Raw genomic sequence first — 26,986 nt, 5'->3', positions numbered from 1 at the left:
AAACTGCAAAAATATAAAAAATGGCAACTATTATCCAGTCTACAGTAACTATGCAACAAAGACACCAAGGAAAGTTGGTAGACATTTACGTATCTCACTTAAAACAAGTCTATAAAGTGGTTTATGGTTTATTTTAAGAAGGGTACATTTTAAGAAGGGTAAAATCAAAAGCTTGGGCAAGTGTTGGATGAGCTGATGAGTCTGTGGCAATTTACTTTGTGAATACTGTGAGAGTTTGTCCAACTCGCTGTGCTTAGGTACTAGATGGTGAGGATTTAAAATGGTCAATGCAGTAACAGCAGACCAGCACTCAAACATATTTCTCTTCTATTTCCTACTTTTGAATAAAAATGTCAGAAGTGGGCGGTGGGAAAGGAACAAGCAAAGGAGTAATTATTTGAATAAATTTTTGGCAAAACGTGGGTGTCTGACGGGGAGGCTGTGCGGTGGTGACCAACGCACCCATTCGCTGGGTTTCACAGAGGCAGACTGAAGTCCAGGCTCTGCTGCAGATTAACTGGGTGGCCGCCAGCAAGTCAAGTGACTTGCTCTTCTGTGCACTGCACCTACATCTACTTGGGTTCCTCTCACAGGGATTCCTGTTTTTCTTCTTTTTTGCTCCAGGTTACATCTTGTGGCGCGGCGCTCTCGGGTAGTCTGTGGAGTGGCCCTGTGTCCCTCCCTGACCCCTGGAGGATTCCCTAAGGTCACAGTCATCGCCTCCATCCCATAATTGCCATCTCTTCAGGCTAATGCATAACAATTATCAAAATTTACAGAAGCCCCACGCTCTGAAGAGCTTCTGGAGGGGATACTACTCAAGCGGAGGAAGGCAAGACAAGGACCTCCTCCCGTCATCCCCTCTTCCCGGGCCTCTTCTGATAAGGAATATTTGTAGGTGGGTAAGAAGGGCAGCGCGGGGGCGTGAAGGCAAAGACAAGCTTTTTTTCTCGTAGGAACACAAATCTTCTGGTCTGGCCGTGTTTCCGGAGGCATTTCCAGGGGACCTAGCGAGGACCAACTTCCGGCTGCGACTTCCGCGTCTTCCGAGTTTCGAGACCTGCTGCTTCCGCCCGGAGTTGCTGTGGGCTCCAGCAGTGAGTAGCCACTTCCGCCAGGAGTCCCTAGCGAACAGGGCGTGGAAGCGGGTCCTGAAGTGGCCTCCTCCTACTGCCCTCCGCTTGCCCACGCGGGACCCGGAGCCCAGCGGCAGCGGCGGTCCTTGGGCCTGTGGAGAGGGGTTCTCTGTGGCCCAGTCCTGGGCCTGCGGAACCGGGAGGTGCGGGAGAGGCGCTTGGGCCTAGCCCAGCCCCAGCCCCAGCCCCAGCCCCTGTCTCCCCGCGGCCGGTGCCGGCGGCTGTAGGCCTCGCCGCGCCCACCCAGCCTGGGGCGGGCCCAGCCTCACCGCCCGGCCCGCCCCCGCCCCCCGGGCCAGCTCCGCGCCGGGTGTTTCCGCTACTCTCCCTGCGGCGGGGTAACCGCCTCGCACCTCCCGGGCTCGGTTCTCTGGCTCCGGCCGCGGGGGGAGCATGGAGTTTGCGGAGCTGATTAAGACCCCGCGGGTGGACAATGTGGTGCTGCACCGGCCTTTCTACCCGGCTGTCGAGGGCACCCTGTGCCTGACGGGCCACCACTTGATCCTGTCCTCCCGGCAGGACAACACGGAGGAGCTGTGGCTCCTCCATTCAAACATCGACGCCATCGACAAGCGGTGAGTGCCTGCCCCACCCCAGCTCCGCAGGGAGCCGGGGGTCCCCTGTGGGCGCCCCGGGAAACACTTCCTGGCGTTTTCCGCGTAGCCTGCCGCCCAGCTGGCAGGCAGTGTGAGCCCTCTGTGGCCTAGAATCAGGATTTACCAAGCTGAAACCCGTCCAGATGAAGGACCTGGTTTCCATTAAACCTGGATGGAGTTCTCAGGGTTATCGTGTGGCTGGTACCATCCTGATGATCATTTCTGGTTCGTAACACCATTTGGGTGGATTTTCGGCATTGTCTTTATAAATTGCTTCTTCTTCTTGCCCCATCGTATTCCTTGAATCGGTATTGTCAATCACAGTTCATGAAGTTGTGATTGGATGTGATTTAGGTAAAGTCTTTACCATTTTTGAGGAAAACTAAACAGATTATGAAGTTATGAGTGTCTACATGCCACAGAACCATTTTTTTATTTCTGAAAAATGTTCACTTTATCATATTTCTTATTTCTTACCTTCTGGGTCATCAATTTAATTCTCACTAAGGGAGATTCTGATGTCTTCTCTTCATTACTCAATTCTGCTTGCTGAAAGAACAGGGTTGGCTCTCAAGGAAAGGCATGGACCAATTAACCTCTTTTTTCTTTTTGTACTCCAGACTTTATCTTTGCAAGGCAGTGCCTCGAAGTCAAAAAGTTAAACTTTCATCTGCATTCAAAATTCCCGTCTCCTTAGTGGCTTCTCGCTAGCCAGGAGAGGGCAAACTGATGATCCGTTTTACACAGAAGTATAAATGAATGACGACAACATTTTCTATTGCCTCACAGGATAATTTGGATATTAGGAAGATTCCTAGAGAGGATATGCCTTAAAATAATAATTTCTTTCTTTCTTTCTTTCTTTTTTTTTGAGACGAAATCTCACTGTGTTGCCCAGGCTGGAGTGCAGTGGCCAATCTCGGCTCACTGCAACCTCCACCTCCCAGGTTCTAGCGATTCTTCTGTCTCAGCCTCCCGAGTAGCTGGGATTACAGGCGCGCGCCACCACCGGGCTAATTTTTGTATTTTTTGGTAGAGATGGGGTTTCACCATATTGACCAGGCTGGTCTTGAACTCCTGACCTCGCAGTCCTCCTGCCTCGGCCTCCCACAGTTCTGGGGTTACAGGCGTGAGCCACTGCGCCTGGCCTAAAATAATAATTTCTAGTGGTAGAATTGCAGGCAATTTGGGTGAAGCAGTGGTAGATTGATTGATATGAGCAGGGGGCTCTTATTAGTCTCCTCAAGCCACGTTTTGCTGTATGAAGTCTTCAGTGGGCCGGGCACGGTGGCTCACGCCTGTAATCCCAGCACTTTGGGAGGCCGAGGTGAGCGGATCACCTGAGGTCAGGAGTTTGAGACCAGCCTGACCAACATGATGAAACCCCGTCTCTACTAAAAATACAAAAAATTAACCGGGCGTGGTGGCAGGTGCCTGTAATCCCAGCTACTCAGGAGGCTGAGGCTGAAGAATCGCTTGAACCTTGAAGGCAGAGGTTGCAGTGAGCAGAGATCGGGCCACTGCACTCCTTCCTTTGCAACAAGAACAAAACTCCATCTCAAAAAAAAAAAAAAAGTCTTCAGTGGTCTCTCATTGAAAATCTAAACCCCTCAGTCATTCGTGGCATTCTGTGTCCCGGACCTAGCCTACTTTCTCACTTTATTTCTTGCCGTTTCTTTTAACGAGCCCTTCTTGCACTTCCTTTCATGAACGCTTTTTACCAGCCAGTCCTCACCATTTGCTGGTACTGGTATATGTCCTGTATTCTGTCATCTGTGTATTTTATTGACTTCTTCCTTCTGCTGGAATGCCTTGCCTCTCTCAAGTTTGTTAAACGTTTGCCAAGTGCCTTTATGTTCTGGACATTTTATGAGGCATTTAAGACACCAAGATAAATAAAATATATTACAGTTCTTGTCTTTCAGGAGTTCACAGGCAATGAGCCTGTTACCCATCTATGAGTATTCAGTTTAACCATTTCGACCGCTATCTCCTTCACAGATTCTTCTGTTAATTCCACAACTGGAATTCATTTTTATCTCCTTCGAAACGCCTAACTGTGGCTTGGGCATATAGACGCGTAGGAATAAAAGAAGGATTGACCGCTGAATGGTCAGTGATGCCGTTGAATACAAATGAGTAGTTTTCTCCATGAGCATCAACTGCCTTTCCTTTCTTATTTACCTTTTGTCGTGGTTACTTTGCGCTCATTCGTTTCCTCCTGTGTACCTTGCATTTACAAGGTGCTGGGCTTTGTAGTAGATGAAGAAGAAGCAGATGAGCCATGGACCTTTGAATCTGTTAAGAGAGAATGACGAACTGTACACACATTTTCCTGGGAAGCAGCGTGGTGTAGTGGAAAGAGCGTAGGGGAGGCATCAGATCAGAGTTTGTTAAATTGCTGCTTTCAAGAAATCATTACATCCACCTGTTTTCCATGTGCACTGTCTGAGCTGTGTGGCTGCAGTGGTGACTAAGACAAGGTGCTTAGGTACTAGCCAGGGAGATGGACAATCAAGGAAGTCCAGAAATAAATATATATAATAAATATATATATTTATTTCTTGCCATTTCTTTCAACAAGCCCTTCTTGCACTTCCTTTCATGAACGCTTTTTACCAGCCAGTCCTCACCATTTACTGGTGCTGGTATATGTCCTGTATTCTGTCATATTTATTATATATATTTATATTTATTATATATAATATATTATATATTTATTTTTTATATATATATATGTAAAGTGATGTCAGGTAATAAGTGCCAGGAAGGAAAATAACGGAAGAAGAGAGGATAAAGAGCACCGAGAGGCAGTTTCTTTAGAAAGGATTTCAGAGAAGGCAGGTGACATCTGACTGGAGACGGGAATGAAATGAGGAAGCTAGACATGTGAGTATCTGGGGGAAGAGCATTCCAGCCAGATGGAACAGCGAATACAAAGACTTGAGACAGGGAACGTGCTTGGCATGTGCAGAGAAGAGCGAAGAGGCCAGTGTGGCTGCAGGGCAGGGAACAGAGGGTACAGAAAGTCGATGGTAGAGACTGGCTGGAGGGATAAGCAGTGGGGTCGATGGTAGAGACTGGCTGGAGGGATAAGCAGTGGGGTCGATGGTAGAGACTGGCTGGAGGGATAAGCAGTGGGGTCGATGGTAGAGACTGGCTGGAGGGATAAGCAGTGGCCAGACCGTGGAGGGCCTGCAGGCCACTGTAATGGTTTTCATGGGCGCCCTTGGAGAGGTGAAAGCTAGGAAGCAGCAGCTGATAGACGTTTCAGAAGGCAATTCTGGCTGCTGGCAGAAAATAAACTGTACAGGGGCAAGACTGGAAGCAGCAGGCCCAGCTAGGAGAGTAGAGTAGTTCACATAAAAGGTGATGGTAGGCTGGGCACGGTGGCTCACGCCTGTAATCCCAGCACTTTGGGAGGCCGAGGCGGGCAGATCACCTGAGGTCAGGAGTTTGTCACCAGCCTGGCCAGTATGGTGAAACCTCATCTCTACTGAAAATACAGAAAATAGCCGGGTTTGGTGGCTCACATCTCTGATCCCAGCTACTCAGGAGGCTGAGGCAGGAGAATCACTTCACCCTGGGAGGCTGAGGTTGCAGTGAACCGAGATTGTGCCACTGAACTCCAGCCTGGGTGACAGAGTGAGACTCTGTCTCAAAACAAACAAACAAACAAAAAACAGTAGTGTAGTCATAAGGAATCTGATTTGGGATGTGTTTTTGAAAGTGGAGCTGCCTTGCCTTGCTAGTGAATTGTAAATGAGGTGAGAAAGTCGTTAAGGATGACTCCTTCGGTTCTGCGTCTTACTAGACAAGTGCCTTTGGGCAAACTACTTTAACCTCGTAGAAACTTATGTTTGAATAATGCCTTACAAGTCTGTGGAATACTTTCATATATATCGCTTACATCATTTTATTTGATCCTTTCAACATGCAGGGTTGTATACAAGTTTTACAGTTATACCTGTTTTTTTTTAATGGACCTCAGAAAATTGAGTTAATACTACTCAGTTGATGAGTCATCATTTTCATGATTGATTCCTTAAAAGGTTTCCTCTGTTGTTGATTTTCTTCGTCCTAATTTTCACTCCCATTTCCCGCCTCATCCACAATCCCTGTAGGCAACCATGTTAGTTGTTGCGATAAAATAGATAACACTGTTGTGTGTGGCTGTGTGCACACATTCATGTGTGAGTTTAATTTGCCTAACCTTGATTATGTTGTAGATCTTGTTCTGCTTCTTAATATTTTGACGCAATACTCTTTCAAGATCTCTTCATATTGCTGTGCGTACAACCATTTCACTGCTTCTGACAGCAGCATAGAATTCTAAAGTATCTACAAGAGCTTCCTTAACAGACCTTTTAGGTAACTTCCAACTCCCAGCTATCACAACCAACTATGGTAAACATATTCATGTCCCTTTATATAGTCTTGTGCCATAATTCCTCTGAGACTGCCCCTAGGATGGGATGGAGCCGTAAAGTAGGTGCGTATCTCATTTCACAAACTAATTGCTTTCCAGAATGACAATTGCAGATTGCCTTCCCATGATGGTGCAGGAGAGGGTACCTCTTCTCCACTTTCTTACCAACATTTGGTATTGTCTTTCTAATTTTTCCAGTCTGAAGATTGTGAAAGTTATTGCTTTGTTTTAATTTGAATTTCATTAATTATTAGTGAGTTTAATTATCTTTGTATATGCTTGTGGGCAATATACTTAAATTTTTTTTTCCTTTCTGTGAATTGCCTAATTTCTGTGGTCTACTTTTAAACATTGGGTTTGTTGTCTTTCTCATGTTGATTTGCATGGGTTCCTTGTATACTTTGTGGGTATTCATTCTTCATTTAGGCATTATGAATGTTTTCTAGTGTGTCACCCATCTGTTATTTTTTTCTGTGGTGTCCTTTGTTGAATAGAAATCTTCACTTTTAATGCAAAACTTGCCAATGTTTTGCTTTATGGTGTGTGGCTTGTCTTAAGAACTCCTTTCCTGTCCCCAAATCACCAGGATGTTCTCCTGCATTTTCTTCCATAATAGCTTCATAGTTTTACTGTTCATTTTTAGGTCTTTAATTTGGTTTCTATCTTTGTTTCAAGTGTGATAAGAACCTATTTTTCTCCATAGAGCAAGCCAGTTTTCTTAATCCCATCACCTGACAACCCAGCCTTGGCTGGTTTATGTCAAGTTATCCTATATATATGGGTCTATTTCTGAGCTCTCTGTCGTAATCCATTGGTTCATTAATCTGTTCTTTTGTCATCATCATATTCTCTTTCCTTCTGTGGCTTTGTGATGTGTCCGAAAATCGGATAGTGCTGGTTGCCCCGCTTTCTTTTTTTTTTTTTTTTTAAAGTTGACAACTATGTTTTGACCTTTATATTTCCATGCAATTTTGGAAAACTTGCTATATTCATGGGATTTTTAAAAGTCTTTAATAATAATTGAAGACTCACAGGCAGTTGCAAAAATTGCACATAGAGGTTTTAGAATCGTCCACTCAGCTTCCCCTGGCGTTGACATGTTTTATAACTGTAGTGTAATCAAAATGAGGACAAAATTAGGACATTGACACTGGTGCAGTACTATTAACTAGACCACAGACTTTATACAATTTTCGTAGGATTTTTAAAAAATGAATTGTTTTGGATTTATAGATTAATTGGAGTCAAATTGACATCTTGACATCCATGAACAATATTACATTATTTATTCAAATCTTCCTTTAAGTCCCTTAGTGGAACTTTAAGAAGGTGTATATGCTAGGTGCTGTACTAGGAACTGAGGATATAGAAATTAATCAAATATGGCTTCTACCTGAAAAATCTACGAACCATTATAAGAAATAACCATATAAACTAGAAAGTTTAATAAAGCATTTTAAATGCTATAATAGGGATGTATACAGGGTATGGATGGGAAAATAAAAAGAAAATGATAAAATATAACTGAATCTGACAATTGATGTGAATTATAGGAATTTTGTGGAGCTCTTATGCTTTTAAAACATGTTTTTCTTGGCCCACTGTTCTATAAGTAACTGACTAGAAACATTGAATAAATGAATGGAGAATACCTTAATAGTTTATAGCATATTTGTTCTGACATAAAGTAACAATTATTTTCAACTCCTTTAGTCATTCATTATACTTTATAGCAACTAAATAAAACCTGCCAGATTAACAAAACAAAATTCACCTTACAAAATGAGTTAGTATGACAAGCATAGATGATATGGAAATTTACAAGAGAATAACCATATGTCTTGTATATTTTTTTTTGTTTTTTTACTGACAATTTGGTTGTTGTGTGTCTTTCACTTCCAGCTGAAGCAGAATGACAGTGATTTTTAAAACAGCTTTATTGAGGTACAGTCGACATATAACACACTATATATATTTGAAGTGTAAACTTTGATGTGTGTTGATGTATGTACACACCCTGAAACTGTCACCATAAGTTCAAGATAATGAATTTATCACCCCCATAAGTTTTCTGGTGCCCTTTCATAATCGCTTCTTTCTTTTCTTTTCCAAGTAGTCACAGATGAGTTTGCATTATCTAGAAATTTATGTCAGTACATCATAAATCATGCAGTACTCTCTTTTGAGATTTGTCCATGTTGTATATATCAATAGTTCATTCTTTTTATCGCTGAGTACCAAGTGTCCATTGTGTAGTATTCCATAGTTCATTTATTCACCTGGTGATGGAAATGTGGGTTTCCAATTTGAGGCTATTAAATAAAGTTGTTATTAATATTCTTATGCAAGTCTTTGAATGAACATGTGTTTTCTTTTCTCTTGGGTGGCAAGCCATTTACTTTCCAGTGGAATGGCTGGATCAGATGTAGGTATTTTACTTTTTAAGAAGCTGCCCCAACTGTTTTCCAAAGTGCTTGTACCTACAGTTCTACATTCCTATGAGCAGTGTGTGAGAGTTCTAGTTCCTCCACATTCTTGTCAGCATTTGCTATGGTCTGTCTTAAATTTTAGCAATTCCAATAGATGTTAAGTGGTGTCTTATTGTGGCTTAAATTTGCATTTCCCTTATGACTATTGGTGTAGGGCATCCTTTCATATGCTTATTTGCCATCCCTATGTCTTTTTTTTGCTAAGTGACCATCCATATATTTTGCCCATTTGTAATGGATTATTTGCTTTCTTATTGAGTTTTGAGAGTGTATGTTTGTATATACATACACAGTCATGTGATTTATTATATATGTGATGGTAGTCCCATAAGATTATAATGGACCTGAAAAGTTTCTCTTGCCCAGTGACATTGTGTTTGTGGTGATGCCGGTATAAACAACAAATCTGGGCTGCCAGTTACACAACAACATAGTACCTACAATTGCATACATCACATAATATTTATAAATGATCATAAACGACTTTGTTACTGGTTTATGTATTTACTATATGATACTTGTTATTGTTATTTTAGAGTATACTCCTTTTACTTCTAAAAAGAATGTTAACTGTAAAACAGCCTCCGGCAAGTCCTTCAAGAATTATCCAGAAGAAGGCATTGTCATCATAGGAAATGACAGGTTCATGTATGTTATTAATATTTCCCCTGAAGACCTTCCAGTGGGGCAAGATGTGGAGATGGAAGACAGTGACATTGATGATCCCGACCCTGTGTAGGCCTAGGCTAGTGTGTGTGTTTGTTTCTTAGGTTTTAACAAGAAAGTTTACCAAAAAAAATTTTTTAATCGGAAAAAGCTTATAGAATGAGGATATAAAGAAGGAAAATATTTTTGTACAGCTGTATGGTGTGTTTGTATTTTCAGCTTAGTGTTATTACAAAAGAGGCAAAACGTTAGAGATTAAAAAGTTTATAAAGTAAAAAAGTTACAGTAAGGTGAGGTTAATTTATTGTTGAAGAAAGAAACATTTTAACAATAAATTTAGTGTAGCCTGTTGATGAAGTCCTCAACAGCCTACAGGAATGCCCCGTGGCTTACCTTTTCAGCTCTTTAACCCTGTGTTTCAAAGAGCAGACATTTTACATTTTGAACATGTCCAATTTGTCAGTTTGTTCTTTTATAGATTGGGATTTTAGTGTCTTATCTAAGAAACCATTGCCTCACCTAAGGTCACAAATATTTTCTGTCATGTTTTCTTCTAGCAGTTTTATAGCTTTAGGTTTTACATTTAGGTAAAAGATCCCATTTTGAGTTAGTTTTCGTGTATGGTTCGTGATTAGAGATTCAAATTCTTTAAAAAAAAAAAAGCTATCCATTTGTTCCAGCACCATTTGTTGAAAAGACTGACCTGTCTTCAATTGAATTGTCTTTGTGTCTTTTTCACGTGTAAGTGGATCTATTTCTGGACTCTTTTTTTCTGTTCAGTTGATCTGTTTATCATCATGTCATTTTCACACTGTCTTAATTACTGTAGCTTTATAGTAAGCCTTGAAATTATGTAGTGTTAGCCATACCACTTTGTTCTTATTCAAAGTTGTTTTGGCTGTTTGAAGACATTTGCATTTCCATATGAATTTTAGAATCACCTTTTCAGTTTCTACATAAAATTCTGCTGTGATTTTGTTTGGAATTATGTTGTATCACTGGGTGAATTTGGGGAAGAATTGACAATAAAAAGAAAATTCTGGGTACATTTACACAATCGTCATCTGCAAATAAAGGTAGTTTTACTTCTTTTTTAATCTTTTTTTATTCTTTTTACCTTACTGCACTAGTTATAACCTTGAGTGCAATGTTGAAAAGAAGTAGTGAGAGTGAACATCTTTGTGTTATTCATGATTTTAGAGAGAAATAGTTCAATCCTTTACTGTTAAGTGTGCTATTAGATTTAGGGGTTTTTCTGTGGGGTTTTTTGTAAATGCCCTTATCAGGTTGAGGAAGTTCCCTTCTGTTTGAAGTTTGCTGAGAAATTTTTGGTTTTTCATGTTTTTAAATCAGAAATGGATGTTAGATTTTGTTAAATACTTTCACTTTTTTTTTTTTTTTTTGAGACAGAGTCTCAACTCTGTCACCCAGGCTGGAGTGCAGTGACTCAGTCTCGGCTCACTGCAACCTCTGTCTCCCGGGTTCAAGCAATTCTCTTGCCTCAGCCTCCTGAGTAGCTGCGTGCCACTACGCCCAGCTAATTTTTTGTATTTTTAACAGAGACAGAATTTCACTGTGTTAGCCAGGATGGTCTCGATCTCCTGACCTCGTGATCCACCCGCCTTGGCCTCCCGAAGTGCTGGGATTACAGGCGTGAGCCACGGCACCCAGCCCTTTTGCTTTTTATAAATTGATACATAATATGTATCACTTGGAAGTAAGGGAAATCTGAAGTGAACTGTTTTCCTATGTTCCAGAAATATCTCTCTACAAACACTTAACACATTAGTTACAGATCTTTTCCCTATTTTTTGAAATAAGGCCCCAAATAATCTCCATCGAAACAGCTTAATGTGAATTACTTTATATATTTGAAATTAAAAAAAGACATATATTGTAAGTAATGTATGGCTCACATTTTAATGATGCAGCCTTGCTTCTTCCTTAATTAGACTAATTGAGGAGAAACAAGTTAATATAGATGGTAACTACAACTATATTCTCTTTTGAAAGAAATAATGTATTTAAAGTTAGTAATGTATGTGTTCCTAAACATGATTTGCAATTTCTTACAGATTTGTGGGATCACTGGGTACCATCATCATAAAATGTAAAGATTTTCGAATTATTCAGTTGGATATTCCTGGAATGGAGGAATGCTTGAATATAGCCAGTTCCATTGAGGTAAGTATTTTGGAAGCAAAATCTAATGAGACATAATTTTATATTATGACTCAGTGTAGCTCTTCCATTTCTTCGTTAGATAATTTAGTCATGTTCTCTGACTCAAATACTGAAGACTGATAGGAAAAGCCTCACCCTGGTTCGTTGTTATATGAGTGTAATGGGACTTTCTTGACTTCCAGCAGTGTCTGGTGTTACTCATTTTATGAGTAGCTCAATTCCATGAGTTGCTTGGAATTCCATGGAATTGCATTTCCGATGGCTTTATGGAATTTCCACGAGTTCATATTGGTTAAATAACAGATACTGTTTCACTTGAGTGTGTATGAGTTCTTATTTGGGGAAACCATTAGAAGAGGTTCTTGGGAGAAATTTTAAAGTTTTGCTTGATATTTTATGTTCACTATACAAATCTCTGTGCCAAAGACTGTAAACTTCTTTTTCTTTCCTTTACTTGAGGTTTGTTCAAGTAAAATCTTATATGGAATTGTAAACCAATAAAATAGATACAGTTAGAATTGCTTTTAGTCACATTACAGTGAGTAGGTAGAGATTGGGGGGACCTAGAAGCCCTCATTGACTCGACTATTCCCACCTGCCCTCTACAGAGTTCCTTAGAGACACTGCAGACCACTAGTGAGTTAACCAGTGCACTGTTCACTTCTCTACCAGGTTAGCAGCTAGAAGTGAAATTGTTTCTTCTTGAATATACTAGTAAATCTTTTGTAATAAATACAGTTCTAAAAATTTGAATAGAAATATTAATTACAATATTATTTTACCATATTATTACATATATATATATATACATTATTACATGTATTAGTATATTATTGAACAATAGCACAGTTTGATTCTTGATTTTACCACATGGTAGCTTGTGACCATTGGTAAAGTACTTAACATCTCTCTGATTTGTTTTCTACTTTTTATAAATCAAGGATAATAGTACCTATCTTTTAGGGCTGTTGTGAGAATTTTATTAGTTGATGTGTGTAGAATGCTTAGTATAATACTTGGTAAATAGCAGCCACCATTTGAGGGTCCTCTATCATTACTTACTATAATTTTATGGTGATGCTTTTTTAAAAAAATTGTGGTTAGAAAACACCTAACATAAGATTTACAGTCTTAACCGTTTTTAAGTGTACAGTTTAGTAGGGTATAAAACTTTATTCACATTGTTGTGCAGCAGATCTCCAGGACTTTTTCATCTTGCAAAATCGAAACTCTGTGTTAAACAACACCCCATTTTCCCCTCTCTCCAGCTCCTGAGAACCCCCATTCTACTTTCTGTTTCTCTGAATTTGACTACTATAGGTATCTCATATAAGTAGAATCATAGCACATAGTATTTGTCTTTTTGTGACTGGTTTTTTTCGCTTAGCATAATATCCTCACAGTTCATCTGTGTTGTAAATTCTGACTTTTTAAGGCTCAGTAATATTCCATTGTTATGGATGTATGTGGTAAGACTTTAAAAAAGTTATTTCTTTTCTAAAGCAAGTAACTATCACCAGTGATTATAGTTTTTTGTTTGTTTTTAGTAATCTGAATTTTCACGTATCAATTAGCTTAAGACAGGGTGTGTTTGCTTTATATAAACAATATTGAATATTGGTTCAGATTACAAATAATAGAAATTTTACTTGGTTAGTTTAAATGGAAGAGCTCACACTGTTTTCTTTCCATTCTAACCAACTATTTTGATGTACACTGAAATTTTAAATTGCCTTATTTTAAATTATTGCCACTAAATTATATCAATTAATTTTAGGTTTATAGTACTTTCTAGACTACTATAGGAACATTGATTTTTTTTTCCATGTTTGTGTAACTAATCTGGACTTTGTGTCCAAAAAATGCTATCAGCTTAGCTATTAAAAATGGGTAGAAAGTCTTAAAAATCTAGAAGTAGGATTTTAGTGATTTTTAAAACAGGAATAGAGAAATAGAGGAAAAACTGTTATAGTGCTAAGTAAATGGTACATAACACATTTCTTCCTGCCTTTGTTGAATTTTACTTAAGGAAATGAGAAGATGAACTGAACTGTTTGTCTTACACATCCGTCATTTGGAAGTCATGCATGATGTTGATTTGATGTAATTTGTTAAGTTGAATGAGAATGCATGTAGTTTATAGACTGTTAAATTGAAATAATGTCCCACTATTTGGGCATTTGGGCAGAGGAACATTACCCACTTCCTTTGAGCATGCGTGTGTTTGTGGGTTTTGTGTTTTTTTTTTTTCAGTTAAGAGATTGGATTTTCACCGACCAGTCTTCGTTTTTCTTATTCCTTTATGACAATTGATCTGTAAGATGACTGGCTGGTTGGTGTCAGAGATGCTGCCTGTGGTGAGGCACAGTGGTGAAGAGAAAGGGGAAGTGTGCTACCCACTTACTGACACTGATCAGTTGTTTAAGTAGCTGTATATATTTTAAAGCTCTTTAGAAACTGACTCATTATATAGAAGCCCTTAGGACTGAAAAGAAGCCATAAATTATGAGCTCATTTGACCTCAGAAAATGAATGCTCTGTTAAATGTTCTTACAGCACAGTAATTAACATAGCGAACCTGTCCTCTGTCCTTTTCCTGGCACACAATCCCTCCTGCTAGCCCTCCACCCTTCCCCGAATACATCTGGACACGATTTATGAGTAATAATTGAATTTTTCATATAGCATAGCTGAGCTGTCCTTTGTAATTAGGAGTCCATATACTCAAATATATTCTGCTGCCACACGTAGAATCCCATTGGAAGAATAGCTGGCAAGTGCTCCATTCTCTAAATTGTAGCAATAAGTTGGTGAAGCTTTTTTTCTGTGTTTCACCTGCCTTTGGAACTGAAATGTTTTCAGTTCTCTCGGCATTAATGTGTTTAAAGGAAAAGACCTCTTTCTAGTGACATAAGATCTCAAGATGAAATATGAGTGCTTATTGCCTGTCAGAGTGGTTGCTGACTTGCATTTAAAATAGTGGTGGTTCTGATTGATGGTAGCCCTGAGTTATGTCAGACATGGACACTGGCTGTTTTGCTTCTGTTTGATGTGATTGGCAGCCAAAGACAATATAGATGTAGGAAAAAAATATATGTATATTTATATGGATAATGGATTATTCAGCCATGCTTCTCTATATTTTGTTTAATGAGGTAGGAGAGAAGGTTTCATGATTTATAGATGGATAGAAAAATAACTTTGGATGGAGATGTTTTTGCTAAACTGCTGAGCTATATGTCCAGTCTACTATTGAGTAGTCATGGGCCTATCCTTTTGCATGCCTGATCTTCCTCTGACCTGGAGGGAGATAAATGCATTCTGAGCATTGCTGTTGGGCCTCCTTCTCCTGTCCAGGTGAATGTCTCCATCATTCCTGCAGTTTGAATTATGCTAATTGATATGGTATCCTTTCCCCGCCGCCCTGCCCCCCCCCCCCCCCCCGCCAACCTCCACTCATAGAAATACTTTTTTCCATAATCCCCCTGTCAGAAGGGTGAATCTGCCCGGTGATAGAGACTGTTCTTCTGTCTGTTCCTGCCATCTAGTCAGGTTTTCCTATGTCTGTTTTCCAGGATTCAAGTGCTCCAGGTAAATATAGGCCCATTTGGGGATGATAGAGTTATTGCCCCCATTTGAGAATGGATCCCTGCAGCATGAAAATATGATGATACATGACCAAATGGCATATACCAGTCTAGGATGAGAGGAAATGAACATTGATGGAATTTCTACATATGTAGAGCATGTCATAGCTGAAATTGGCCAGGTGTGGTGGCTCACGCCTGTAATCCCAGCACTTTGAGGGGCTGAGGCAGGCAGATCACCTGAGGTCAGGAGTTCAAGACTGGCCTGGCCAACATGGTGAAACCCCATCTCTACTAAAAATACAAAAAAATTAGCTGGGTGTGGTGGCAGGCACCTGTACTCAGGTACCTGAGTAACCCAGTACCTTATTTGACTTGTGAAAATGATCACTTCTTTTGAAGAGTAATAGGGTGAAGTTGACTTATCCATTCCTAATCTTAATATATTTAAAAGGATTGAAGCCATACAGAATATGATCTCTGATCACAAAGGAATTAGATTAATAATCTGTAATACTAATCCCAGCTACTCAGGAGGCTGAGGAAGGAGAATCGCTTGAACCCGGGAGGCGGAGGCTGCAGTGAGCCGAGATCGCACCATTCTAGCCTGGGTGACAAGAGCAAAACTCTGTCTCAAAAAAAAAGCGGGAATTACTTTAGATTTTATTATGTGCCAGACACTGTTCTAAGCCTATTACACACATTATCTCTCTTAACGCTTCAACAACGCTATGAAGTAGGTATGTTATTTCCCCCATTTTACAGTTGAGGAAACAGGCATAGAGTGGTTACATGACTTTCCTACTGCACTGCTAGGATTTGGAATTTCAGTCCGGCATTCTGATTCCCACCTGACTGTAGACCTCTAAGCTGTATCATCCTTTTTTACAGTTACTAACCCACCCTGATTTCAAATAATTTACATAAGTTTATTTAGGTAATAACTGGATTTTGAGCCAAGACCTTACTGACTAGCCAAAAACTGATCCCCAGAAATACTTAGACCTTTTTATTAAGCTTTATTAAGTGATGTCAAGAGGTATTATTTGATTTTTCTTCTAGAATTGGTATGCACATTTTTTTGTTTTTTTTTTTCATCCTGTCAACACTTTTGAGTGTGTGTTATGTGTCAGATGCCTTGTTAGATACTAGAAGCAAAGAAATCAGCTTCCATAAGACTCTAATTGTATCTAGTAATAAACACAATGTTAGAGAAACATACTGGGTGCCCATCATTATTAGACCATGTTTGCTTAATACTAATTTGTCAGTTAGAATATGTTTCCAATTGTGGGTGTTTCTTTTTTGTCTTTCTTTTCTTTTGTCTCCAGGCATTGTCTACTCTGGACTCCATCACTCTGATGTACCCTTTCTTTTACCGTCCTATGTTTGAAGTGATAGAAGATGGCTGGCATTCCTTCCTTCCTGAGCAAGAATTTGAACTCTTTTCCTCAGCTGTGAGTTAACTTTTGAGAACTGTGGATTATGAGAAGTAACCCAATACCTTATTTGACTTGTGAAAATGATCACTTCTTTTGAAGAGTAATAAGGTGAAGTTGACTTATCCATTCCTAATCTTAATATATTTAAAAGGATTGAAGCCATACAGAGTATGATCTCTGATCACAAAGGAATTAGATTAATAATCAGTAATACTAAGATATCTAGGAATACCCCCAAGTATTTCTAAATTAAACAGAACACTTGTAAATAATTTGCGTGTCAAAGAAATTGGAAAACATTTTGAACTGAATGATAATGGTAATGTAACATATTGAAATTTGTGGAATACAGATAGCTAAGGCAGTGTTTAGAGATAAACTTACAGCTTTAAAATTTTTACTAGAAAAGAAAGAAAAGTCTAAAATTATTGACCTAAGCACCAATTTAAGAAGCTAGAAAAAAAAAGCAAAGTAACTAGAAAGAAAAAATAATAAAAATAAGAGCAGAAAGCAATAAAATAACTAGAATAAGTAAGTTTGGCAAAGTTGGTTGATATAAGATCAGTATACAAAAACAAATTGAATTGGCACCAACCAATCTGACAATGAATAAAATATTTAGGAATAAATTTAACAAAAGAAATTCAAGATCTGTACACCGAAAGACACAAAACATTGTTGGAAGAAGTTGCAAGAGATCTAAATAAAAGAGATATACTGTGTACATCTGTTGGAAGACAATATGGTTAAGGTTAGTGGTTGGCTGACTTTTGTGAAAGACCATTAGATAGTAGATATTTTAAGCTTTGCAGGTCATGTGGTCTCTATTGTAACTACTGAACTCTGCTGTTGTTGCATGAAAAAAGCAATCAGATGAGACATCAATGAATGGGTGGTGCTATGTTCTAATAAACTTTATTTGCAGAAACAAGCAGCAGGCTGGATTTGGCTCATTAAAGTGGCAGTTCTCCCTAAATTGATCTGTAGAGTCAGTGCAATCCCTGTTAAAATTCTAATAGATGTTTTTGTAGAAATGGACAAAATGATACAAATTTTATGGAAATGCAAATTTAAATATATAAGTTTATATGGAAAGTCAAAACAGCTTTGAGAAAACACTTGATTACTGTAAAGCCACAGTAATCAAGAGAGTATGGTATTGCTGTAAGGAAAGACATATAGACCAATGGAACAGAATACAGGGTACAGAAATAAACCTTCCCCTTAATGGTCAGTTGATTGTTGACGAAAGTACCAATACAATTCAATTGGGAAAGGATAGCTTTTTCAACCAATAGTATTGGAACAATTGGATATCCATATGTAAAAAAGATAAACCTAGACCCTTACCTCATATCATCCACAAAAATTAACTAAAATGTATTATAGAACTAAACATGAGAACTAAAACTATCAAACCTCTTTAAGAAAGCACAGGAGAAAATCTTTATGACCTTCAGTTAGGCAGAGATTTCTTAGATATGACACCAAAAGTGACTGAAAGCAGGTTAGTGATTTCCTAGTATTGGGTGTTACACAGGTGTATACAACCGTCAAGACCCATGAAATTGGGTAGTCAAAATGGATTCAGTTTATTTTTTATAAGTTTTGTCTCAATAAAGTTGACTAAGAAGAAGATAAAAGAATAATCTAATGCAAAGGTTAAGTAGCTGATTAGAAACAGCTGAGGAGAAAATAAGTGATTTGGAATATAGATCTGAAATAATTACTCAGAATACGGAACAGAGAAGGAAGATGGAAAAACAGAGGTTAGACACGTGCATGCATAATAAAGGAAGAAGATCCAATATTTATTACATGGGAGTTTAGGATAAAAGATGATAGGGGCTGGGTATGGTGGTTCACAACTATAATCCTAGCACTTCAGGAGGCTGAGGCAGGCAGGTCACTTGAGCTCAGAGAGTTTGAGACCAGCCTAGGCAACATGGCGAAACCCCATCTCTATGAAAAAATTTAGCTAGGTGTGATGTCGTGTGTCTGTGGTCCCAGTTACTTGGGGGTCTGAGGTGGGAGAATTGCTTGAGCCCAGAAGGTTGAGGTTGCAGTGAGCAGTGATCATGCCGCTGCACTCCAGCCTGGGTGAGAGAGCAAGACCCTGTCTCAAAAAAAAAAAAAAAAAAAAAGAAGAAGACCAAAAAAAAAAAAGATGATGATAGAAGAAAGAAAGACAATATTCAAATTCAAATACATAATGGTTGATAATTCTCCAGAATCAGTAAAAGTTATTGAACCCTTAAGCTGACGTATCCCAGGAAATACCATACAAGATAATAAAAAAATCTTTAGACATGTTGTTGTTCAGCTACTGAACAATAAAGCAAAGAAAATACCACAAAGTTAAAAGACAAATGACCTGCATGGTGTTAGATTAACAGAGGAAAAAAATTTGATCAATATCTATTCATGATAAAAGCTCTTAGAGTTGGATTTGAAGGAAACTTATTTAATCTTATAAAGGGGGGCTACCAAAACGAAAAACATAATGAAAGCAAATCTTGTATCATTCTAAGTTCAAGAATGAGGCAAGGATGTCCATTATCACTACTCCTAGTCAGCTCAATAAGACAAGAAGGAAAAATACAGGGTATAGGGATTGAAATGAAGGTAGAAAAATTGTCAATATTTATTGATTATATGCTTGTCTACATAGGAAAAGGAAAGAATCTTGAGATCATAGGCATTTCTCTACACCAAACACAATTTTGAAGAGATGCAGTTAAAATGCAACAAAGATTATTGGGTTTCTAGGAATATATCTAAGAAAAGATAGTAAGACCTTTATTGAGAGAATTATAAAAATTTGTGGAAAAAATTTTAAAAGCTTAAACAAATGGAGAGACAATACACTTACGGATAGAGAGACTGAATATTCTAAAGATGTAACTCATTCCCTCCGATTTATAAAGTCAATACAATCTTAATAAAAACCCCAGTTGGTTTTTACATTGAATTTGATAAAAGTTACACGGAAGACCAAAAGACCAAGAGGAGCCAAGTTACTCTTTGAAGAGCAAAAAGGTGAGAGGAAGAGACTTGGCCTACTAGACACCAAACTTATTTTAAAAGCTATAGGAGTTACTAAAGTGGACAAGTGGGACAGGATAGAGATCACAGTACATTTGGACTAACAGAAGCGGCATTGCAGATTAATGGAGAGCCCTGTCATTCTCCAGAGTAGGAAATCAATAAATAATATATCATAGTGAAAATTCAAGAAATAACAGTATTATCATGTTGTTTAGAAATGTAAAGGTAAACACCAAAAAAGCTAAAAATGTTGAAAATGATTGCCTTTGGGGAAAGCAAATTGGGATGGACTAGCAAGGAACAGATAACTACATTTTTTTAAAAATAATAAATCTTTAGAAACTGTGTTTTTTAAAATTAATTAATTTATTATTTTTTAAAACCGAATCTCACTCCAATTGCCCAGGCTGGAGTGCAGTGGCGCTATCACAGCTCACTGCGGCCTCGACTTCCTGGGCTCCTGTGATTCTTTCACCTCAGCATCCTAAGTAGCTGGAACTACAAGTGTGTGCCACTGTGCCTGACCAATTTTTGCATTTTTAGTGGAGTTGGGGTTTGGCCATGTTGCTCTGGCTGGTCTTGAACTCCTGGACTCAAGCAGTTTGCCTGCTTTGGCCTCCCAAAGTGCAGGGATGATAGGTGTGAACCACTGTGCCCAGCCTAGAAACTATGTTTTTAAACTGGTAACATAAATCACTTTGAAAAGTGAAAAAATTTAATTAAAAATGTGATACTGTATCTTATAAAAGCATTTTTTAAAAGTAATAATCTTGTCTGTTAGTACATCTAACATACTTTTTAGCTTTATCTTCCTGCTATTGTAACCCATGGTTAGGCCAACTTAGATATACGGAACATACTGAAATTTACATATAATTTGATTTTTTTTTTTTATTGTAAAACCTTTTGACAGTCTTCAAGCTGTTTTCAGTTCTGATGTTTAAAATAAGTTGTCATTTGATAGTTTTATATTGTATACTTTTAGTCCTTAGTTTATTCAGTTTGAAATGATTTCATTGACTCCTAAGCTTAACCTTCCTTAGTATTGAGTTGTTACTGTTTTAAGAAAGGTGTTACCAATCTTAGTACATTTTTTACCTTTTTTAAAATAAAGGAACAAAGGACTTGATATAGATAGTAGCTGTGTTCTCATTTGTTCTGGGGATGCATTATCTGGAGTCTTACAGTCTTACTTGTGCTTTAAGAGGATCATTAACAAACTAAATGGGACCCAGAAAAGGAAGGAGTGGGATGATGTTGGCCATGATAATTGTGGATGTGCTTAATATATTTAACTTGGAGAATGGAACACTAAGGAGGAACAGCTGTCTTTCAAACATTTGATGGGATACCGTGTAAAATAGGGAACTTGTACCGTGTTGTCTGAAAGTGCAGTAAAAACCAATAGAGGGAGCTACAGAGCAACAAGTTTTGCTCAGTGTGAGAAAGCACTTTCTAGGAACTGGTGATACCTAGCAATGCAGGAAGCTGGCCCTGAACCATAGAGCTCCTTTTCTCTGCAGCTACTTACATATAAGCTAGAGATCCTCCTGTTAAATTCCTGAGAAATGGCTTCTTCATCGGTGAAAGTTGACCTCTAAGGTCTTTTAAAATTTCTCAGATAATTTTGTGATATTGAGATAGTTGCTTAGCTTTGAAGTATTTTGTGTTTTTCAGACCAGTGAATGGAGGCTAAGCTATGTCAATAAGGAATTTGCTGTCTGTCCCTCTTACCCACCAATTGTCACAGTGCCCAAATCCATTGATGATGAAACTCTTCGGAAGGTAGCTACATTTCGACATGGAGGGCGCTTCCCAGTACTAAGCTATTATCACAAAAAAAATGGGATGGTAAGTGCACAGCACTACTGCTTGATGTACTGAAAGGCTTGGGTTGGGGATCTTTTCATAGAAATGGTCCCTTTTTCTGTCTGTCTGTTCACTGAAATGATTGTCCAGGTCTCCACCACAAGGGCTTCCTTCATGTAAGCTTTAGGGAATCAGGAGTAGGGTGTTTTCTGTGGTGAGGATGTGATGCTGAATTCTTTCCATGATCCTGCTCAGCTGTATAAAAGCCCTGATAGCTTTATTTCCAGGACACTATACAAAGGAAACTAGTGTTTATTTGATGCTTACAGCAACATTCTTCTGGTAGAAAAATGAGAAATTTCTCTGCTCAGAATAATGGTAAAATACTTGAATTTTTCTTAACAACTTTCCATGTGAAAGGTGGACCAGACGTATTTATTTTCAAAGGTGAAAAGAGTGATGCTCATGTCATTTAGTCACAACTCTAGTAAACACTGAAGTCAGGATTAAACAAGGAGTTAAGATAACTACCTTGTAATGGTGGTCTCTTGAAAGAACTCTAAACCATTCACCAGGGAAGAGATTAGTATAATAGACACTGATTTCTAGAGAAAAGTTTCAAAAGTAAACATTTCCAGATAAATAGTTGGTAGGGTAGTTTTTAGAAACAAGTAGTTAAATCCTGGAATACTGAAAAGGATGGTAGAGGCCATTGGAGAATAAATAATAGAGAGTCAGCTTCTGAGGTATTGAAAATGATTTCCCAAACAATGAGAACAGTGTTTGAACTTTTAAATTTTGCCACTGGTGCCTTTACTTCTTATAATTCTTGTTAAAACCTGCCAACTCTGTGTACGTTTAGTTGAAGTCAAGGTTTACTGGCTCATAGGCCATTATTGTCTTTATTACAGGGCCAGGTCTACAGGTATTTGATTCACACACTAAATAAACTGGAATATTTTATCTTAAAGAGGTGATATAATTTATTATGTGACAGTATTTTGAGACAGAGAAATTGTGTAAAAGCTTAAGGCTTATCTTTTACAGTTATTAACTATTGTCAATACATGCAAATATTTCTTTGTTTGTGGATCAAATCCATCTCCAGAGTGTAACACAATTGTTTTTGAGATACTCTTAATCTAGCTAATTTCTTTCTGTTTTCAGAAACTTTAAAAGCAACTGCTGTTGAAGTTTCAGCTTTATTGTGCTTCTAGGTAATTATGCGAAGTGGTCAGCCACTCACTGGCACAAATGGGAGGAGGTGCAAGGAAGACGAAAAGCTGATAAATGCTACCCTCAGGGCTGGAAAGCGTGGCTACATCATTGACACCCGATCCCTGAACGTGGCTCAGCAAGCTAGAGCCAAAGGAGGTGGCTTTGAACAAGAAGCTCATTATCCCCAGTGGAGGCGAATTCATAAGTCCATTGAGAGGTAAAAGATTCCAAAGATAGTAAGGACTCTTATTAGAAGCTAATTATAGTGGGTGAGCCCTTAGCCATTTGAAAATCACAAGTGCTCAAATTAACCTCTGCATTAATTTAGGGTCAATGGTTGGCTAGCCATCTTCTCATTTTTTTGGTCAGCTCTATTAAGGTTTGATTGACAAATAAAAATTATATGTATTTGTGATGTGCACTGTGCTATTTTGGTATACATATACATTGTGAACTGATTAAATTAAGTGAATTAACCTATCACCTCACGTAGTTATCATTTTTTTGGATGGTGAGAACATTTAATATCTATTCTCTTAGCAGTTTTCAAGCATACAATATATTATTTTTAACTACAGTTACCATGCTGTACAATAGACCTACAGAACTAATTCCTCCTAAGTGAAACTTTGTAACCTTTGATCAACATCTCCCCATATCTGTGTCCCTCCTACCCCGACCCTTCCTGCCACTTTCTCTTCCTCTGGCAACCACCATTCTACTCTCTGTTTCTATGAATTTAACTTGTTTAGATTCCACATATAAGTGAGTTCATGCAGTGTTTATCTTTCTGTGCATGGGTGCCTGGCGTATTTCATATAGCATGATGTCATCCAGGTTCATCCATGCTATTGCAAATGACAGGTTTCCCCTCTTTTTTATTTTTATTTTATTTTTTTGAGACGGAGTCTTGCTCTAGCCAGGCTGGAGTGCAGTGGCACTATCCCAGCTCACTGCAATCTCTGCCTCCCAGGTAGAAGTGATTCTCCTGTCTCAGCTTCCCAAGTAGCTGGGACTACAGGTGCCTGCTACCACGCCTGGCTAGTTTTTGTATTTTTAGCAGAGACTGGGTTTTGCCATGTTGGCCAGGCTGGTCTTGAATTCTTGACCTCAAGTGATCTGCCTGCCTCGGTCCCCCAAAGTGCCAGAATTGCAGGCATGAGCCGCTCTGTCTGGCCTACCCTCTTTTTTAAGGCTGAATAGTATTTTATTGTGTATTGTGCCACATTTTCTTAATCCATTCATCCATTGACAGGCATTTAGGTTGAATCCATATATTGACTATTGTGAATAGTACTGCAGTGAACATGGGAATGCAGATACCTCTTTGAGATCCTGATTTCATTTCAGATATTCAAAATATTTACCCAGAAGTGGGATTACTGGATCTTATCGCAGTTTCATCTTTAATTTTTTGAGGAGCCTCCATACTGTTTTCCACAGTGGCCATACTAATTTACATTCCCACCAGCATTGTACAGGGTTCCCTTTTGTCCATATTCTCGACAACACTTGTTAAATCTTGTCTTTTTAGTAATAGCCATTCTAACAGGGGTGAGGTGATATCTCATTGTGGTTTTGAATTTCATTTCTCTGATGATGAGTGATGCAGAGCATTTTTTTTTTTCAAATACCTATTGGCCATTTGTATGTCTTCTTTTGAGAAATGTCTATTCAGGTCTTGCCCATTCTTTAATCAGGTTATGTGTTTTCTTGCTGTTGAGTTGAGTTTCTTAGATATTTTGGATATTAACCCCTTATCCAGTGTGTTGTTTGCAAATGTTTTCTCCCATTCCATAGGTTGTCTCTTTACTCTGTTGATTGTTTTGCTGTGCAAAAACTTTTTGGTTTGATGCAGTCTCATTTGTCTATTTTTGCTTTTGTTGCCTGTGCTTTTGAGGTCATATCCAAAATATCTTTGCCCAGACCAATGTCAAGAAGCTTTTTCCTTATGTTTTCCTCTAATGATTTTTACAGTTTCAGGTCTTATGTTTAAGTCTTTAATCTACTTTGAGTTGATTTTTGAGTATGGTGTGAGGTCAGGGTTGAGTTTCTTCTGCATGTGCATACCCAGTTTTCCCACCACCACTCATGGAAGAAACACCTTTCCCCATTGTATGTTCTCAGCAACTTTTTCAAACATCAGTTTACCATAAATGCATGGATTTATTTCTGGGCTCTATTCTGTTCCATTAGTCAATGTGTCTGTTTTTATGCCAGTGCCAAGCTGTTTTGATTACTTTAGCTTTGTAGCATATTTTAAAATCAGGTAGTGCGTGAGGCCATCAGCACCAGGGCTTTTCTTTGATGGGAGATCTTTTTAATCTCCTTACTCATTATTGGTCTGTTCAGATTTTCTTTCTTCATGACTCAGTCTTGGTAGGTTGTATGCTTCTAGGAATTTATCCATTTTTTCTAGATTATCTAGTCAATTTGTTAACGTGTAATTGGTCACAGTAGTCTCTTATGATCCCTTGTATTTCTGTGATATCAGTTGTAATATCGTCTTTGTTTCTGATTGTATGCATTTGCGTTGTTTTTCTCTCTGTTTTTAGTGAAAGAAACTTTAGCTAAGGGTTTGTCAGTTTTATCTTTCTTTTTGAACAGCCAGCCTTTGTATTTGATAAACGAAAGCTGTGCTCTTGGAGGCCTGCAAGAGTCCCTTTCACTAGCAGTCTTTCTCTGAACCAGCCCTGTGGTCTCATCACCACAAGGCCAGCTCCTCTGCAGGTAGATCAGCAGTTGCTACACTGAACAGATTTGCTACATCTACTTATATTTTCCTAAGTCAAAGACTTTAGAGATATAATTTCTCCCCATATCAACCTATTTTTGCACGGTTTCCTCCACCTATAGTCTCTTGTTTGTACCGTAAAAGAGTGATTTATAAGTGTCTCTAGGTGGGTGAATGGGAGCTGTAGCTAGAAAACAGTGGGATCCAAGCTGGGTTGGGTAAGGCTGCTGATGGCACTGGGTCTCTAATGTTAGATGGGTGGGAACAGGATTGCAAATGTAAGTGGTGCTGTGTCTCCTGACCTGTCATGAAACGCAGGGCTCTGGCCTCTCCTATAGTCAGATAATCCAGGTATGTGAACTGGGTTTAAAGGAATAGGTTACCATGGCAGGCATTTTAAGCCTTTGCAACAATGTTTAAATATTAGTTTTTCAACCTTTAATCCTGAAATTACTGTATAGCAGGGTAAATATTTTTATAGTATTTTGAACTACTTTTGCTCTTAGATATGTTGGAGGCTGAATCTTTGGTTTGGTTTTTTTATCTTTCTATTTTCTGGGTTTGTTATTTTTTACTTTCTTGTTTTGAAAAGGTATCACATTCTTCAGGAGAGCTTAATCAAACTTGTGGAAGCTTGTAATGACCAAACACATAACATGGACCGATGGCTCAGTAAGTTGGAGGCCTCTAACTGGCTGACTCACATCAAAGAGATTCTGACAACTGCCTGCCTAGCGGCTCAGTGCATCGACAGGTAAAGTGCATTTCAGCGTTCCTGAGCGGAACGTGCGCTGATAACTAGACTTTGTGTTTATCTAGACATATTTTTATAGATTATGTGAAAGTTTGCGGTAAGTTACTGTGTAGGCTAGTCAACACCGTCCCATTATTGATGAGGTGTGTGCCTAGCATCTGGCATTTAATAGATAATGTTTGTTTAATAAATATGAACCATGTACATATACATGTCTTCTATGACACAAATTTTTAAGTACTAATAGACCTATTTTTTTTTCTATTACACCCTTAAATCATGAATTTGCCAATTTTTTTCTTAAACTGTGAAATAGAATGAAAGGAAGTTTTCTTATTTTTTCTTAGAGGAGCGAACTTACCTCCTTACTTTTGAAATATCAGCGAAAGGAAACATGTAATTTTGTTACACAGTAAAATGATCCTTTCTAATCTCCGGGATATCTTATTTCAAACTACTTGATATGTGCCATTACATCTGGATCTCAAGTTGAGAACACCTAATGGTAGTGATGTTGAGTATATGAAGTGATTTTAGTTTATTCACTCAGTTAAAGGTTGCTAATCCTTGAGTCTTGTGGCAGAAGACTTGAACAGAGGCAGAAGGATTGGCATAAATTCTTGCAGAAGCTTAGAATGCCCTTTTTAAGAAGGGGATTCCACTGAAACAGTAGGTAGGTATAAGTATTATTGCCACATGGATAGATGGCACTTTTCTTTGAGACTTTAACTTGTTTTATGGATGCTTCTAAATTAGGGAAATATATACCTAGTTTGTTATGGCTAGAGAGAAATTCATAATAGAATGGGTTGCTGAAATCATTTGGTAAGTTAGCAACAGAACCATCAACAGGTAAAGTCCCTTGGGGTCAAGATTGCCAGGCATCCCTGTTCT

The 26,986-nt window shown here is 38.5% G+C and overlaps 1 protein-coding gene across 1 annotated transcript in view; it reads left to right on the top strand.

Moving 5' to 3' along the window:
• Positions 1-1,117: 1,117 nt before the first annotated feature.
• MTMR9 (myotubularin related protein 9) overlaps positions 1,118-26,986 on the top strand; it is a 47,032-nt gene continuing 21,163 nt past the window's right edge. The window contains exons 1-6 of the mRNA XM_054498592.2: positions 1,118-1,711; positions 11,392-11,500; positions 16,419-16,544; positions 21,255-21,428; positions 22,604-22,821; positions 25,931-26,092. Of these exons, the coding sequence (XP_054354567.1) occupies positions 1,530-1,711; positions 11,392-11,500; positions 16,419-16,544; positions 21,255-21,428; positions 22,604-22,821; positions 25,931-26,092 (971 nt within the window). The 5' untranslated portion in view covers positions 1,118-1,529. The remainder of the gene's footprint in view (positions 1,712-11,391; positions 11,501-16,418; positions 16,545-21,254; positions 21,429-22,603; positions 22,822-25,930; positions 26,093-26,986) is intronic.

The sequence above is a fragment of the Pongo pygmaeus genome, chromosome 7 (assembly GCF_028885625.2).
Source record: "Pongo pygmaeus isolate AG05252 chromosome 7, NHGRI_mPonPyg2-v2.0_pri, whole genome shotgun sequence".
Classification (NCBI taxonomy): domain Eukaryota; kingdom Metazoa; phylum Chordata; class Mammalia; order Primates; family Hominidae; genus Pongo; species Pongo pygmaeus.
The sequence above is the reverse complement of the archived record's forward strand: the minus strand, read 5'-3'. Positions and strand labels throughout refer to the sequence as shown.